Source organism: Penaeus monodon, chromosome 6 (genome assembly GCF_015228065.2).
Source record: "Penaeus monodon isolate SGIC_2016 chromosome 6, NSTDA_Pmon_1, whole genome shotgun sequence".
NCBI lineage: Eukaryota > Metazoa > Arthropoda > Malacostraca > Decapoda > Penaeidae > Penaeus > Penaeus monodon.
The window spans coordinates 44,919,839-44,933,497 of NC_051391.1; the positions used below are offsets into that span (position 1 = coordinate 44,919,839).

The window sequence follows — 13,659 nt, forward strand, 5'->3', positions numbered from 1 at the left end:
AAAGAGGAAAGAGGGAGGGAGGAGGGGGAGGGAAGAGAGGGAAGGGGGAAGAGGGGGAAAGAGAGGGAGGGGGAAGGGGAGGACAGGGGAGGGACATGGGGGAGAGGAGGGAAGGGGGAAGGAGAGGGAAGGTGGAAGGGGGAAGGGAGGGGAAGAGGGAAAGAGGAGGGAAGAGAGAGAAAGGGGGGGAGGGAAGGAAGGAAGGGGGAGGGGGAGGAAGGAGGAGGGGGGGGGGGGAGGAAGGAGGGGGGAGGGGGAGAGGACAGAGAGGGGGGAGAGGAAGGAGGGGGGAGGGGGAGAGGAAGGAGAGGGGGAGGGAGAGAGGAAGGAGAAGGGGGAGGGGGAGAGGGGGGAGAGGGGGGAGAGGAAGAGAAGGGGAGGGGAGGGGAGAACACATTTCCTGTCTTATCAAGCTGCGTAACATTTGATAATTCTGACTATACCATTTTCTCCATGACAAAAGATCCTACAGCTTTTATATTTCTTATATCAATTATGACCATAATCTCTCTTATCAAATTGCACACATGTATATATGTTTGCCACAGAAATTTCACAGAAATTAATGTTTTAATCACTAATGTTTATGGTTTACATCTCAAATACACAGGAGATAAACTAACCTATAATTCATTCTGTTGAACACCTAAAACAAAATTATGAAATTCAAAAAGTAATTTTTAGTACCTTTCACAATTGCAAATACACAGTCAAAGCCTGAACACTGTGAAATGATTGATTTTTGTGCTTTCAAATGTGTGTAACTTTATGCAAAACTGAATACAAATGTGAAATTGTATGTAAATATAGAGCAATGGTGGCTATACAGCACACATGCCCATGGCTTTATTATCATACATTTCTGTATCACTCGTCTATACCTATTTCACTTCATCTCAAGCCATTGTGTTTGTTTAGGTCTGTCTTGTCTGTTTTATGTGTTGCGCTTGTCACAAGGATGATTATGTCTATTTCACTGTGTCTCTTGTTTCTCTTGGGTCTGTCTGATATTTTTGTTTACTTAAAGTCTGGCCTTCTTTCTCAGGTCTGTGTACGTGTCTCAAGTCTCTTTTAGAACTGTTCATATCCATCTAATACTATAAGAACTGCTCACATGTAAAGCAGAAAAAAAAAACTGAAAATATCATAATATAAGATCCTGTCTAAGGGGCAAGATAATGTGACAGCAGTAACATATCAGACCCAAGACAGGTGTGCTCTACACAGGAAGATACATTTCCTGTGTTGTTATCTAGTTGTAACCTTTGATAATAATGGATTCTGTCCTACAAACACATTGCTCTCCAACTTTCTCATTAACTGAAAAATACTTTTACATAGAATTCCTGTGTTCTCTTTCATAACGTAATAACCTATGTGTGTATGAGTGTGTGTGTGTGTGTGTGTGTGTGTGTGTGTGTGTGTGTGTGTGTGTGTGTGTGTGTGTGTGTGTGTGTGTGTATAAATATATATAAGTGTATACATATATAATATACATATATATACATATATATACATACATAATATACATACATATACATACATAAACATATATACATATATATACATATATATACATAACATACATATACATACATATATATACATACATATATATACATACATATATATACATATATATACATATACATAATATATACATATACATACATATACATACATATATATACATATACATACATATATACATATACATATATACATACATACATACATACATACGTACATACATACGTACGTACGTACATACATACTACGTACGTACATACATACTACGTACGTACATACATACATACATACATACATACATACATAGGTGCGTACATACATACATAGGTGCGTACATACATACATAGGTCGTACATACATACCTACATACATATATATACGTATATACAAACATACGTATACATACATACGTACATACATACGTACATACACACATACATACACATACATACGTACATACATACATACATATGTACATACATACATACATATATATGTACATACATACATATGTATGTATATACATACATATGTATGTATGTACGTACATATGTATGTATGTACATACATACATACATACATACATATGTACATACATATGTACATACATACATACATACATATATACATATGTACATACATACATATGTACATACATATGTACATACATATGTAATACATACGTATATATATATATGTATATATACATATACATATATGCATATATACATATACATACACATACATACATATATACATATACATACATATACATGTACATATATACATATATATACATATATTATGTACAAATATATACATTATGTACATACATATACATTATGTACATATATATATATATATAATATATATATATAATCATACATATACATTTCATACATTACATTATATACATACATATTTATACATTATATACATACATATATATATACTAATACTATATTAATACATAATACATTATTACATACATATACATAATTATATACATACATCATACATATATATACATAATATACAATATACATATACATACATATACAATATCATATATATCATATACATTATAATACATACATATTACATATACATTATATACAAAATACATTATATATACATATATACATACATATATACATATATACTTATATACTTACATATATATACATATATACTTACATATATATACATATATACATATATATATACATATATGTAACTAAAGATTCATAATCTATTTACATATAATTTGAAAAACTCAAATAATTCTTGCAGGGACAATGATTCTTGCAGCACAAGAATAAGCTAAAACTATAAATATCCAACAAAGGAAAATAGGAAACACGCAGACCTGATACCCATCGTCAAAAGATGGACATTTCACCTTGCTGAGCAGCCAAGGCCCTCCTCATTTATTTCATTATCACTCAGTTTGAAAGGTGGTCACAAGAGCAGAAAGACACAGATGGCTTTGATACTCACCAGTTAATAAATGAACTCTTCCCAGCAGAGTGGTTGCCCATCAACATGACATTGATCTTCTTTCTAGGAGGCAGCAACTTCAGGCCAAGGCTTTCTCCAATAGCTACCAAGCCTGAAATGGGAGAGAGATTCAGATCAGCCACCCAAGGCAACAGAAATCACTATCAATAGACATGTATATATACAGTGTTTTTGTCGTATGTCCATGTATGTGCATGAGTGAGCATGTACAGGAGGCTGAATAAGTTTGCAGCTACCTTAAAATCATTTAGCTGGGATTTTATCTGGTACCAATGTGATGCATTCAAACATAACAGTATAATATTAAAAAAAGGTCTAAGCAAATTCCATCACTCATATTTCAATATCTGAAATGAAAGCATATGAAAAAAAAACATACCATATTTTAATATTTAATCGAAATTTAATTACCTTACCTATACTCTCTTAAAGATGAGTGTTCTAGAATAATGATATTAATAATAAAAACTGATAAATTTAAATTAATACAGATACATGTAAATATATGATATATTTTTGTTTGCCCTAAAAAACAAAAACAAACATTTTAAATATAATAATTTATTCTTCCTTGTTTTGTCATGAAATAGATATTTAATATATATGATTATGTTTCAGGTAATTTTTATAAAACCCCAGTTGATAAGGGTACTACTCTCACGTCCATAAGTTAGCTACAGCCCTAATTTTTAGTCTAAATTGTTATCGATGCATTAATATTATGGAAAAAAGAAGGGAAAAATAATGGTAGACAATAATATCAAATGTCACTGTGTGATCATTTATAATTATTATTTTCATAAGTGTACATAATTTTGAGAGGGTAAACCTTTTGGCAGGAAAGTATCATATCACATTTTCTAGCAATTTTCTTGGCAGGAGAATATGTCTGATGCTTTCCTCAAAAATGTTGACAGCATTCAGTTACATCTAAATCACATTTAGCTTGACTTTATATTTAAGCACTGAACAAGGGAGAACAAATGAACTTGTATGGATAGTATTTTGTTCTTCTGATTTGGTAAATGCTATGCAAAGGGAAAGGCAAATATAGGCAAGACAGTTATATAGTTTAATTGTTTATTTTTACTTAATTTTGTTTTATTATTTACTTATTTATTTTTATAAATTTCCTGGAAAGTATTTATCTTTTAGCGAGTGTAAGTTGTAGGCAGTAGCAAAGTGATAGCATTAACATATGATTAGGAAATTAAGATTTTATTCTAAATATCAAAATATATATATTTCCTTAGAATTTTTTGACATTGTTTATTTTACAGGGCTTATAATGTTCTACTTGATCGCACTACTGTTACCACATAAAAGCCCAGTTCGATAACCTTAGGGTTGCTGCAAATTTATTCTGCCAGCTGTGCATCCAAATGTGTGCCTGTGTGAACATATATCTGTGTACACGTGTAGGTGTGTGCATGCATGCAAGCTTGTGTGTGGAGGATGCATGTGGGAGGGGGGTGCATGTGGGAGGGGGGTGCATGTGGGAGGGGGGTGCATGTGGGAGGGGGGTGCATGTGGGAGGGGGGTGCATATGGGAGGGGGTGCAGCTGGGAGGGGTTGCAGCTGGGAGGGATGAGTGGGGGATGAGTTGGTGGGATGCACTGAGGGAGTACAGGAGGGAGGGGGGTGCAGTGGGTGAGGGGTACAAGTGAGGGTATAGTGGAGGTTGTATAGGTTTGACGGGAAATAACATTCTTTAACGTGCGGCTGCACTGTGTGTATTTTGTGTGGTGATGTGTGTGTTGTGTGTGTGTGTGTGTGTGTGTGTGTGTGTGTGTGTGTGTGTGTGTGTGTGTGTGTGTGTGTGTGTGTTGCATGCACTTCAGCGTAAAGTGCATGCACTTCAGTGTATGCATGTGTGCGTGAGTGTGTACACACATGCAGTATATGTAGGTTTTAATAATATTTATGTATAAACGCCCAAATAAAATCTCTCTCAATAAATCTGGGCATTGACACTCATCTACCAACAATATTACAATCCTCCCTAAAGCAAAGTAAAAGCTGCTCAATTAATTATATACAAACATACAAAATACTACAGTGAATGCAATATTTCTGTTCACACAAAAAAAAGACATTTTGTTTTAACACAATGTGTTCAAGCACATATGATTGTTTTAATTCATTCATTTTTCGTTCAACTATCCCAAAGCAGTCCATTACATAAACACTTCAAACACAATATTAATTTATATAAAGATCCGTAAACATTATGAAATTTTCAGCTATACGTGGTATAGCCAACCATGAAACAAACAACCACCACTCTAATTTACACCCCAGTCATTTCCCAATTATAAATTATCAAGAGAAAACAGAATTCTACGTCTTATCCTTAAAGACAGGCACTCTCATATTCCCACATTGAAAGACTTCTACCTGTTTGTTGGTGGTGGGCAGTTTTTTAGGTACTGCCAGTTTCCCAGCAGGGTCCTCTGCAGTAAATCAATTAAAAAAGCAATATACAGGTTAGCGAAAAAATAAGAGTTAATAATATTGAATCAATACTTTCCATAAAGATATCAAGATGTGACTATATATACTAGCTATCAATGCTTTGGCCATGGGTTTATGTACTGACCACTGTAGTTATTTGTGCATTTTGTTGCACACAGATGGCTCCACAAGTGCTCAGCCATCAAGAAGGTCAAGTAGTATATACTAGTGACTTCACCCAATTTTTTTTTTTTTTTTTCTATCAATATTGATACTGTTATAGTTATGGTGTGCTTATCTTAATGTTATTTGAATACTAATAACAATAAAAACTGTAAAATCATTTTTAAAAATCAATTGTTGCTTTTCTAGCTATCTTCTTGGGCACCACCCTGTACTGGTTCAATCCACAAAGGCTGACTATGCTAGAGGGACTTAGCCTCCCTATGCTGCAAGTGCATAAATACTTTTACATATGTTTACACAAGTTTATGGTGTCAGGTGGCCTTAAAGAGAAGGACTGGGGAAGAGATGTTACAGCCTCTCATACTTTTACTGAAAATTCCTCTTATTCTTTTACTATTGTATCTCTTGGTCAATATTTCCTTGCCATTTGCATAATTCCTTTTAAATAAAAAATATATATTTATATACAATTTCCCAGTGAGGATTACTCTTGATACACTATTTTATTATCAACAGTCATTAAAATCCCTTACACCGCAAGTGTAATTCATTGTACATATATTAGCTTCTGCTCTGATAATACAACTGAAGAAGAAAAAGCTGATTCAGTATATTCAAGAAAAGATAAACAGAAATAAGAACCAGCTCTTTCCCATTCATGCCTACTCAAAGTGTCTCATACTGTTATTTTAGAAATAAGCAAAAATTTACTCGCCTACGAGCGGTCCTGAGACACTCTTATCTAATAGTTAGTCAGTCTCTCAGTCTCTCAGTCTCTCAGTCTCTCTCTCTCTCTCTCTCTCTCTCTCTCTCTCTCTCTCTCTCTCTCTCTCTCTCTCTCTCTCTCTCTCTCTCTCTCTCTCTCTCTCTCTCTCTCTCTCTCTCATATCTGGTGGAGGAGTAAAGGGTGAAGTAAAGGATAGGGGGATATGGAGGACAATGGTAAGACACATAGAAGGAAACTCTAACATAGACTCTGCCAATGATAGTTTCTCCTTTTGGGTAGAGGGTGGGGCATAGTCTAGCTGATTTACGTGATTGGTGGATGGGTGGAGGTGTAGAGTTTCTAGGGCAATATACAAAATTTATATAATAGAGCCAGGACAGAATATGGGGATCACTCAGCAGCAACTAAAATAAAATGGAATCATGAAGTCAACGTTGGTGTCACAGTATACTGCACTGGCGCTTCATGATGCCGAAACCAGCATCACCATATAGAACGGGTGAAGGTTATGGACTCTTGATCTAAACGTTAGTTGTAAAAATGCAGTTCAACTGCTGTCATCACAACACTACCTTTCCATATGTCTGTATATTTCAATACTGTCAAAAATTAGATTCACTTTGCAAGAATCTACAAGAAACACTATGAAAATCAGATTCTTACAACTTTTTCTCTTCTCTTATAGTCTGCATTAATTGTAACTCAAAACTGAATCAGTACATGGTAAATTTTTTAAGAAAGATTCTTTTTGGGATCTGTCTCATATTGTTAAAATAATATTGTCTATTAGCATTAGCTGGTATATGCCCACTTAGGATGTACCTGATAACAGATAATTTGAAATATCAAGGAGTAAAATTAACATCTACTGCCAATGCTGTTATTTTTAACCCATTGATCGTGAGTTTATCTACTGTCCACTGTAGTTATTTTTGTAAATTTTGCTAAACACAGGTGGCTCCACATGCACTCAGCCAATTATTAGGTGTTAGTAACCTCACCTGATTTTCCTTGTTCTTGCATTTTTTGGATTTCTTCTCTAATGCTAATAATATCTATACTGTCATCACCATTACTGACATTATTATTATTATGTTATTAAATAATAACAAATAAAATGAAAGGGAACTTTAGAAAATAACAATATATAGGGCTTATAATTATTTCTAGACACATTCTGTCATTTTTCTTTATGGTAATAAAGGATATCTATCAAAAAATTCTAATCATATAAATAAATATAATATAATAATCATAAATCAGTAAAAGGATTCTGCCCCTTAACCATTTTGCTCCAAATGGTTTACAAGACATGCGTTGCTTGTGTATGGAGAACTCACCCCCGAGCAGTCACTTTGAATGAGGCATTCTGAGAGACTTATCTAATACAGTATCTCACTCTCACTCTCACTCTCACTCTCACTCTCACTCTCACTCTCTCACGAGAGAAAGAGATGCAATGATCGTCAAATATACAATCATTCAAAGTTATTTAGAGTAAAATGTTTGAGAAATGAAGGAAAGGTAGAGGAGGGTCAGAGCCCATGGAATGAACCTCCCATCCCTGGTGGAGGGATATGGGGTGAAGTAAAGGATAGGGGGATATGGAAGACAAAGGTAGGACCACAGAGGGAGAAACTCTGATGCAGACTCTGCCAATGATAGTTCCTCATTTTGTTTAGAGGGTGGGGCATAGTCTAGCTGATTTACGTGGTTGATGGGAAGAGAGATGGTATGTGGAGCTACAGAGTCTTTAGGGAAATATAGTCTAAAAAACAGAGCCAGAACAGAATATGGGACCACTCAGCAGCAACTAAAATAAAATAGAATTATGATGCAAATATTGGCATCACAGTATATTCCACTGGCGCTTCACTACGCTGAAAATCGGAGTCATTAAATAAAATGGGTTAAGGGGCAGTCACATTATTCTACTCTGTCCTGGGATACTTATTCAGCTGTGAGGGGAAGCAAGATGAAAATCCCTTCCTAGAATGGCACCATTGTGTTCGTCCCAAACCAAAAACTGAAGTACAATAATGTTATGGATATGAAACTTTTATAAATTTCCTATTTAGTTTTATACATTGTATTGGGTACTCTCATAAAAGATTTTAATTAAAAGCAGCAGCAACTCACAAGGCATATAATTAACATTAACCCATAACTGACGGGTAGCATTCATAGAGGCCAGGGCCTCGCTGCCGGGGGCTTATATCGTCGCCCTAGCATGCGCGACCACTCATGCCAAATACCAGCATCCCATGCCGTTTCTTCGTAATACTACAAGATATGTTGTATTTTCAGTTTTCATTATTTTTTACAGTCTCTACTTGCCAAACTGAGACTGAAGAGTATTTTTGTTGTTATATATACTCCATAGTTGATCATTATTCGGTCTATAGTCCGAATAAAATAAGCAGTGTGCGGCATCATGGAGTTGAAATCGTCGGTTTGTTGCATTTTTTTTTTTTTTTTTTGCATGGTAAAAATGAGAAAGTGTTAAAACTGACTTAATCACACATTCACTGGCAAAAAAAATAATCTTTTGCCGTGATTGTAACAAAAAAAAATCATGGCATGTCCATACATACTCTATGGCATGTGCGTACGTGCCCCCAGCAGATGGTCCCGCCATGCCAAGGCATGTGCGTACATGCCACCCGTCGGCAATGGGTTAATGCAGAAGGCTACTAGAAGACCCAACATTACAAACTTGCAATGAACATAGGATTACCTTAAAGGATTTATTAGAACAATAAATTATACATTCCAGGTCAGTATATGACGTATTGGTGAATTTATAAGTGTGGTTAAGGGGCGAGAAGGGAGAGAGGAGGGAGAAGGGAGAGGGAGTAGGAAGGGAGAGAGAGGGAGAGAGAGGAGAGGAGAGGAGAGGAGGAGAGGAGAGGGAGAGGGAGGAGGGAGAGGAGAGGAGGGAGAGGGAGAGGAGGGGAGGAGAGGGAGGGAGAGGGAGGGGAGAGGAGGAGAGAAGAGGAGGAAGGGAGAGAGGAGGGAGAGAGGAGGGAGAGAGGGAGAGAGGAGGGAGGAGAGAGGAGAGGGCCAGCACAAGGGTTCAGTGTGAGTGCTTCCAGCGGATCCTCATGTGCGCCAGGAGAGGTTGTGGCTGCGGTGGCACGATAGTTAAACACAACAAATTACTAGGAAGCTTATTACTTAATTTTCTAAATGGTGATTATTATATCATGTTGGGTACAACTGTACTACAGAAAAAATATATATATATTACAAATACCAATGATACCTCACTAAAATTTTTAAGATATCCAGACAAACTTTCACTTAATCAAGGAATGCAAACACCCCCTTCAGACATTAATTATGCCCTGGTGGACAAAGTGACAGTCATAGAATAATTATGGAATACTATCCACAAATATCATGATAGCAAAAAGTTAAATATAACAATAATGGATGAAATCAACACGAAACTTAGCTTTGCAAGGAGTATAATCGTCTGGCTGGCAACAATTGATAATATTTTAACCCATTTCAGTTATAGTATTTGGCTTCTCCCAGCTTTAGTTTTTTATCTGTCCATAGTTTGTCTCTTGTACATTACTGATTACACTAATGGCAGAATGTGCTATTGGTAAAATACTGTCAAAGTTTCTACTTCTGTTGAAATATGGGGTATCGGGGTAGCTAGCACAGTTGTGTGATTTATAATAATTAATAAAATTACTTTTCTAGGTCGGTGTTTTCTTTCTTTAATTTTTTCAATCTACAATATATACAATGATATTTATAGAAAGCATAACCATCTTTAATGTGAAGTTCATCCATTCATGTAGAAACACTGGTCTTTTCAGGGACAATGTTTCTCCACTGAGGGACACTGTGCATCAATCCCTCTATAGGTGACAGGTACATGGCTGTCTAGGGATCCGCAGAAAGACAAGACTAGTGTGACTGTTGCTTGAATAACATCACTCACACCAAATATATCTAACGAGAAATCAAAAAGATCATGTTTTTAAACCGAGTAAACAAAAAGACTAGTGTAAAATAGAGAAAAAAATTAATTACCATTATCTGGTTCAGTATAAAGGCTATGGCATTCTCGCAGTATCTTCTCGTTGACAGACACAGTAGCCGATTCAGCAGTGTTGACCGCAGTGCGTTTCACCTTGCCCGACATTCTGCAAGAAAATGCTCATGTTACATTGTAAAAGCCCACTGGATGCAGGAACATTTATTGTTCGCTGTATTTTTTAGTGAATTTTCTTGAACGTAACTGGCTCCACAAGGAGTCAATTAGTAGGTTCTACATGACCTCACCTGATTTCCCATACTGATACTGTCAGTATTGACATTATGATTATATTGTCATTAAAATACTAACAGCATTAAAAAATGAAGCATTTACAAAAATCAAGGAAAAGGGTAAACAGACGAGACAAGTAAGGACTAATATCCGACTCCTTGGTGACTAGACATTTGTGTAAACAATGAATAAACTAAAATTCCAGTAAACATGGCACTTATATCATCCCATCCCACCAAGTGCAATATATATTTCTAATGAGTTATACATTTTTTTTTCTATCTGCCTAACAAATAGATTATGTACCAAGCATCAAAAAAGGTGAAGTTCCCTGTAGTATTTAGTGAAAATTATCTACATGTAGAAGGCTCCAAAAATCATCAGTTACCAAAGATACAATTAGTAGACTATGTGCCTTCCTTTTAACTTCTTGAGTTTCCAGGATTTTTTTATTTTTATGATATACGTATGGATGCTATTACCATTATTGATATCATAATAATTAGTTTTACTGACAATACTAATAGCAATATAATAAAAAAAATACACATTTCCAAGGAATGAGGTAAACAGGTGAGATATATAGGTCTGACTAGTGATTGACTCAATGGTGATTCAGCACTTGTGGAACCATCTATGTGTAAATACAATTAATAATTTACGCTCCCTGTATGCTTGACATGTCAGAGCCATACCCAGAAGCATTAGGTTAAACAAATAAATGAACACACAAAGCCAAATACATTTTTTTTTTACTGTAACCTGGCCTAACAACACTCCTTTTGTTAAGTGATTAACAGTAAATCTCATAAATCAAAGATCACAAGAGAATCTGAAAAAAAAGACAAATAAAGTTATAAAAAAAGTTACAATGAGAGGTTGCAACTGTGTTTCCAAGATTTTTTATGACAACCAACATTTCATTAATGCAAAGTTACCTATAAACATCTAACCTAAAATCTTATTATCATTACTATATTTATTACTATAGTTATTTCAATGATACTTAGACAATTATATTTATTATCATTACAATAATCATTTCTATGATCATTATAATAAAGATTACTGTGATCATTAAAATCACCATGTCTATCAACATTACCATTATCATTGCTATCATTATTTTTATCATTAATCTAGATTTTAGCAACCCTCCCCCACTTTTTTTTTCAAATTCCACATTCAGGAAACATAATTTCACATGAAATTTGCTACTACTTAAAACTAAGAAACTTCCGAATTTGCAGCAAGTACGTATGAATGGCATTTGCATGTATTTTGGAGATCTAAAAATAGGTAAGCTTTGTCTCTAGCATTAATAAAATAATAGAAACTACTGTCAAGAGAATAGCATATTATAATAGAACTATGAGCTACATCTGAACCCATCTGTGTTTTTAACTTGTTATCATCATTATCATTATTATCATCATTACTATCATTACCATCATCATTACTACTTCTATCATTATTACTTTTATCATTAGCATTTTTATCATCATTATTATTATCACTATTACAATATCATTACTATTAGCATTTCTATCATCACTGCTAGTATCATTACTTTTATCATAACAATCATTATTAGTCTGCTATCATTATCACAAATCACCATCATCATTATAATCATCACAATCATCATAATCAACATTTTTATAGTCACTATCATCATCATAATCACCATTGTAATCACCATCATCATTATAACCACCATCATCATCATAACCAAAATCATCATCATAACCACTATCACCATTATAACCACCATCATCATCATAATCATCATCATTATTTTATATTACTTTTGTTATCAGCATTATTATATTATCATCATTATTATTATCACACTCATTATCATTACTATAGCAATTTTCATCATTACCATAATCATTATGTCAATAATTATCATCAATATCATCACTATATCATCTTTATCATAATTATTATCATCATAATTTTCATTAACCTAGTGGGTTGTACGTACATGCCATGCCCACTATGAGTTTACTTTATTGTTTCTATACGTAGATGGCTACACTTGTAGTAAGTCACCAATGAGCCAATTACAAGTACTACCTGTCCCACTTGTTCACCTTTTTCCTTGATTTACGAAAATATTCTATGTTATCTTATTTTCCTGTTACTAATGCTTATAAGATTACAGTAATTATAATGTCTATAATAAAAAATAACACCATCAATATTCATAGCATTAGTAAAAAATAAGTTTTTCACGCACAAAAAAAAAATTAAGTTTTTCATCACAAGGTCTACTAATTGACTCTTTTGTGGCTAAACACTAGCAGAGCCATCTATGTGCAGACACATTTCACAAAAAAAAAAAAAAATGAGCACAGCCTTTTCCCCAGTGGCACTGGGTTAAAATCTTTATCATTACCATCACTATTATCATTATCAGCATTACTGTCATCATTACAATTGCATGTGACAGGCTGGTTGCGATAATTAGATAGTTAAGAGAAGGGTGATGTTAATCATTTGATAGCTGACAGGTTGATAGCAATTATTAGAAATACAATGATGTTAGTCACACATACTGTTTTGCAATAACATCTTTGGCCCAAATAATAAATACAGGCAACTACTGCAATTGTCTCATTGTGCATATACTTAATAATCTTAATAATAAAAGATGGAAAAACAATCTACTGTATATTAGAAAACTCTCCCTTTACCCCAAAATAGAGTTCACATTATAAGTCAGTATAATATTCATCTTCAGTATAATATTTGGGCTTGTTCCTCTATTACAATATATTTGCTCTTTCTATATTTCTAATAACACATCCTATTTCCCTATTTCTATACCTATTTCTTGTAGAACCTCTGATGATGACATGTTGAACACCAAATGATGATGTGATGTGTTGGGGATCCCTACATGATATGAATTTTAAAAACTGGACAATTATAATTAGAAGTAACT

At 34.4% G+C, this 13,659-nt stretch overlaps 1 protein-coding gene across 1 annotated transcript in view; it reads right to left on the reverse strand.

Moving 5' to 3' along the window:
* LOC119574556 overlaps positions 1–13,659 on the reverse strand; it is a 36,693-nt gene that overhangs the window by 22,280 nt on the left and 754 nt on the right. The window contains exons 2-3 of the mRNA XM_037921830.1: positions 10,469–10,581; positions 3,031–3,142 (exon numbers count right to left, since the gene is read on the reverse strand). Coding sequence (XP_037777758.1) covers positions 3,031–3,142; positions 10,469–10,580 — 224 coding nt within the window. The 5' untranslated portion in view covers position 10,581. The remainder of the gene's footprint in view (positions 1–3,030; positions 3,143–10,468; positions 10,582–13,659) is intronic.